Source organism: Euphorbia lathyris, chromosome 7, assembly GCF_963576675.1.
Source record: "Euphorbia lathyris chromosome 7, ddEupLath1.1, whole genome shotgun sequence".
NCBI lineage: Eukaryota > Viridiplantae > Streptophyta > Magnoliopsida > Malpighiales > Euphorbiaceae > Euphorbia > Euphorbia lathyris.
The window spans coordinates 53637050-53642283 of record NC_088916.1 but is presented as its reverse complement, the minus strand read 5'-3'; the positions used below and the strand labels follow the sequence as shown (position 1 = coordinate 53642283).

At 34.0% G+C, this 5234-nt stretch overlaps 1 protein-coding gene across 1 annotated transcript; it reads right to left on the bottom strand.

Annotated features, from left to right (window-relative positions):
• Nucleotides 1-546: 546 nt before the first annotated feature.
• On the bottom strand, nt 547-4992 carry LOC136200724 (wall-associated receptor kinase-like 14). The gene is made up of 3 exons (XM_065991151.1): nt 4102-4992; nt 1955-2026; nt 547-1871 (listed from the first exon to the last, which is right to left on the bottom strand). Exons 1-3 carry the CDS (start codon nt 4808-4810, stop codon nt 580-582), a joined length of 2073 nt encoding a protein of 690 aa, XP_065847223.1. The 5' UTR covers nt 4811-4992; the 3' UTR covers nt 547-579.
• Nucleotides 4993-5234: the final 242 nt, after the last annotated feature.

The following is a 5234-nucleotide window of genomic DNA, read 5'->3' as shown; positions in this document are numbered from 1 at the left end:
AGAAAGTGAATTTTAATTATTTAGGTTTTTTGGCAGTAAGTAATTAAATTTTCTCTCTCTAAAAATTCAATTTCTCTCTTGAGCAAACCTCTTAATAGTGGTGATGGAGTCCTTTTTATAGATGAGCGAGGGGTCTCTTGGTGGGCATGTGACTCAAGTGAGGATGCGGGCCATATCTTGTTTGGGCTGGGGTTGAATTGGGTTGGACCTATCCCTCATCAATTATTAATTGTATATTAATTGAGTGAATTTATAGTGTTTTATGACAAACAAACTTTACAAAATTTGGAAAGAGTAGTTTGCTACAAGTGAGTGTTATCTATGCTTATGCGGTAGTGTTGTTACTTTCTACTGTAGACTGTAGTTGCTCTGAGTGCGGTTTTTAATTACATTAAAAAAAACATCCGTATATTTCTTTTTAAGTAGAGAGAACCGAGCAAATACATATAAGGTAGGTACTCGCCTAGGATCTATAAATTATAGGACCGACCTGTCCGAACAAAAATATTAAGATAAAATTTACTTAGAGAGGGTAATATACACACATTGACAGTAAAATCTCATGAAAAGAAGTTGAAATCATTGAGTTACAGTGCTAAGCAAACTGCTTGATGAAGGTGAACTTTGTTCACTTAGCCATGGATCTTGAACACAAACAGGTGAACTATCCTTCCCTACATCCATTGATTTTACAGTAAACAAACCTCTATTTCCCAATTCATATTTCTTTCCATTAAAGCTTAATGGATTCTCACTTACTTTACATGATGACGAACAAGAAGACGAAGAAGAAGAAGAAGAAGAAGACGGTCCAGTCCGCGATGAAGCTGTCATTTCTTCAACATGAGGAGGAGGCCATCTACTTAACCTTATTTGTTCAAGTTCAGCTGCAACTTCCATCATTGAAGGTCTCATATCTCTATCAAAAGCCAGGCATCTAAATGCAAGTTCTGCAACTTTATGCAAAGAAGAGAAACCCCAATCATCACTCTTTATATCAAGATAAGGATCTATAATCTCACTTAATCTTCCCTTTCCAATCTTATCAACAGCAAGAGCAGCCAAATTCACTTCATTCGCCGGCCTGCAAAAATCCACAACTTTCAACGACGTTATGATCTCAACAAGAACTACTCCGAAGCTATAAACATCGCTCTTATCCGAAAGATGGAAGTTCTGATGGTACTGAGGATCCAAGTAGCCTGGAGTCCCCTGTGGAGCAGTTGATATATGCGATATTTCGGTCATTCCTAATCTCGAAAGACCGAAATCCGCAACTTTAGAGGTGAAGTTGTAGTCTAAAAGTATGTTACTTGACTTGATATCTCTATGGTATATCGGAGGGTTAATTGCAGAATGAAGATGCGCTACGGCTTGTGCAGTTTCACAAGCGATAGTTAGGCGGACGGGCCAGGTGAGTCCGTGTGCGTCGCCTTTCTCGCCTTGTAAATGCTGGCATAGTGTTCCGTTAGGCATGAATTCATAGACGAGTATTTGTTCACCGTATTCTAAGGAGCAGCCTAAAAGGCGGACTAAATTCGGATGATTTACAGAGGAAATTAGCTTGATTTCGTTCATGACTTGTTCAGTGTTGTCATTTTGTTTGATTCTTTTGATTGCAACCCATAAATCATTGTTGAGTTTGCCAGCATAAACTGTACCGAAAGCGCCTGTTCCGAGGCGTTGTTTTTCGGAGAAATTGTTGGTGGCTTTTTCGATTTCTCTGTATGGATAGATTGGAATGTTGAATCCTGTTACTTCTGAGAGGCGGATTTTTCTGAATCCTTTTGATTTTGGATGGTGTTTTCTTCTGTGGATGTAACAGCATAATATAGCTACTGCAATAGGTAATGATACTCCAGTAATACTTGCTGGGGACACAGAAAGAAAATCTGATTATGTTTAATTTTATAGAATTAAATTTAGATTATAATGTCATTTTCTGATTTAGTACCTCCAATTAGAACTATAATTCTTGTGGATCCTCCACAATCGCCAGACCAAAACTTTGCTACATTGCAAGAGGCTGTTTTGCATTTCATAGAAAAGGACAGAAGAAAAACTAAATTAAGTTCATAATTAATAACCAAAAACAGCATTTATTTAGTTGATTATTTTAATTTGAGAATTATAATTTCCTTCATGAAAAAAGGGAAATGTTCAGTGTTTGATTGGAACCTTTGATCTACTACAGCATAATAAATGAAGAAAAATATGATCAAAGTCTACAGGTTTGAAAGCTAATTAATTAAGAATATATTAGCGGTAAATTCCACCCATGGCCAGTGAACTTTGTTCATTTTAACATTGTGGCCACTGAATTTCAATTCTTAACTGTATTACCATTAAATTTTACACTTTTTAACACATGTGGCCACTCAACTTTAACCAAGTACTCAAAATGACCGTTAACAACCTCAAAATGAAAATATTAAAGAATTAAAGTTGTTCAGAACGACATTTACCATGGAACCACATTTTTTATTTTCCAAAATCACATTTTTTTGCAGCGTTCTCTCTCTAAAAATTCACTTTCTCTCTCCTAACCAAACAACACCTAAATGACCTCAAAATGAAAATTTTCAAGAATTAAAGTTCCTTAGAATATCATTAACTCTTCGGATTTTTTTATTTTAAGACCGTCAGTGGTCATTTTGAGGCGTTGAGTGACCATAATGTTAAATGGGTAAAGATCAGTGGCCATGGATGTAATTTGCCCAATATATTAGTAGATAGTAAGACAATTTAATTTAGTCCATACAAGTAGTAACATTTTAAAATAGCTATCAATGGCCCCCATGAAACGTGCAGTTTAGGACAACTAATTTATCCTAATCGCTGACTTTGTCGTTTCTCATCCGTTTCCTTTTTCATCAAAGTCCTCCATCTTATGATGAACTAAATTTGGGTCCCTCACCCAATGGATTTGTTAATTAGCTTGACTTTACTTTTTATTTCAATGATTGATTGCTCTACTAAGCTCACAAACTTACATATTGTCGCCAAAAGAGGTTCCCTTCAAAACTAGGGACATTTTTGGTCATCAAACCACTAATAGGATGGTGTAATTTCTCCTACCCTACCCTCTTAACTAGCATTGCCAGCAATTATAGGGCAAAAGACATTTATATCCTTTAAACAATAAGGCTATTAATAATATCTTAAAATTCCTTATAAAAAAAAATATCTTTCTTTTTTTTTTTGAAGACAAAAAAAAAAATCTTAAAATTCATTTTGTTTATATAAAAATTCAACAACTTCATGATATATGTATATAAGATATCAAAATAGATTTAAGATTTTTTCAGCTCTACCTATAAAATAGAATCAATCTAATCCTAATATTTACAAAATAATACAATTTAGGTCTCGATAACAAAACGTGATACGTCATTCATATTAACACAACATAACTGAATAATATAAATGAAATGTCACATTTCGTTATCAAAACCTAAATTGATGCTATTTTATAAACATTAATTCTATATTTATGTTATTTTATACGTGGAATCTAGATTGATACTCCAAAATCTATTTTTGTACCTTATCTCTACTAATATTAAAATCCAAATTGAAATTTTCTTATTGAAATAACAACATGAAAAGTTAATTACCTTATTGATTATATTTTTATCCACATCACTATAAATTATTCTCAAATATCTAATTTCAAGTCATTATTTTGCTAATTTTTTTTATTTTAACTTTAATATTATTATAATACAAAGTTTAATAACTTTATGTCCTGAAATAAAATTTAGAATTCATAATGTTAGTAAAATTATAATTCATTAATATTTTTACCCTGCAATTATCAAAGTAAAGTCTAGTTGAATCACTAATTTTGCATAACTTTCTTCCTAACATATTATTAATTCTGATCACCAGAACATGAATGATTTGATTTAATTAGACACCTTTGGTTCATTTTTTCTTTGGGCTTTATCAAAGAAAAAGAAATGAAAATCAATAGATGAATTGGGAGGGAATTTCAAACGCAATTCATCGAGTTTTAGATCTTCCCCGAATTTCATCAAAGAAACAATATCAAAAAATGGACACCAACTGTTTGATAAAAAGCCTGAAAAATAATCTAACCTCTCTCGCAGCGGGTACCACCGGAAAAACCATCACCGACGAATCCATCTTTGCACAGACACCGATGTCCAGGGCCATCAGGAGTAAGAACTTCCCGGCAATCAGCATGCTCAGAACAACTGCAATTTCCAGGAATCCACCATACTAGATCCATCACCGATATATCTAAAGAAACTCCCGAATCATTCAACGATTTCACAGAAATCGAAGACAAAAGATACTCGCACTGGAGAAGCTGACTTTGATTCCGATGAAAAAAACCATCAACAGTTGGATCGTAAATACAACTTATGCTAGTATTATTAGCACAATCAAGCGACTCCAAATGAACGTTAATCGCCGGTATGCTGCACGGAGAAACAGCAGAAGAACAATTGTATAATAGAATCGCATTTGTTGAAGAAGGCGCAAAGTGTTTGGTGAAAAGTTTAGGGAAAGTTTCAATTGAGCGGTTACATTGAGGTTGAAGACTGATTCTGATAGTGTCATCGTTTACATATAGGACAGGATAGTGTTCGTCGAGAAATATATCTCCGGATGAACTGCAGTTTAATTGGATTGGGCAGCCGGAGGAGAATCCGAAGGGATAAGAGAGATGTTGTTTGCCGCAGGTGTGATTGCAATTAGCATCAGCTGCGATTAGGGGAAGGAGAAAGATTGAGATTGATAATAAGAGAAGAAGATTTGGGGATTTTTTTACTAACGTCATACTTTTGGAGGACTAAAATGAATCAATTGGAAATTATATGAAGAAATTTAAGATATATGATAAGAGATGAATTTGACTGAAACTCTTGTGGAAGACTGATATCTTGTTGTGCTGACTTGGAGAAGTAAACATGAAATTCTTCAAATTGTTCTTTTCCTTTTTTTTTTTGAAGCTTCAGAAAATAATTCTGTTTTCTTCTTTAGGGTCTGGTTGGACAAAGGTTTCACAAGATTCATTAAAGGGAGAGGAAGGAAATGTGAGATTATTTAGCCCTTGTTTGGGAGGAGGTTAATGGGAGTAAATGGGAGTAACGGAAGATTAAGTATTGAGTTAACCTTGTTTGGGAGTTATTTTTTTAAAGTAAATAGAGGTTAATGGGGTTAAATGTTTACTTCCTCTAACCTCCAAACTCTAACCTCCAAAT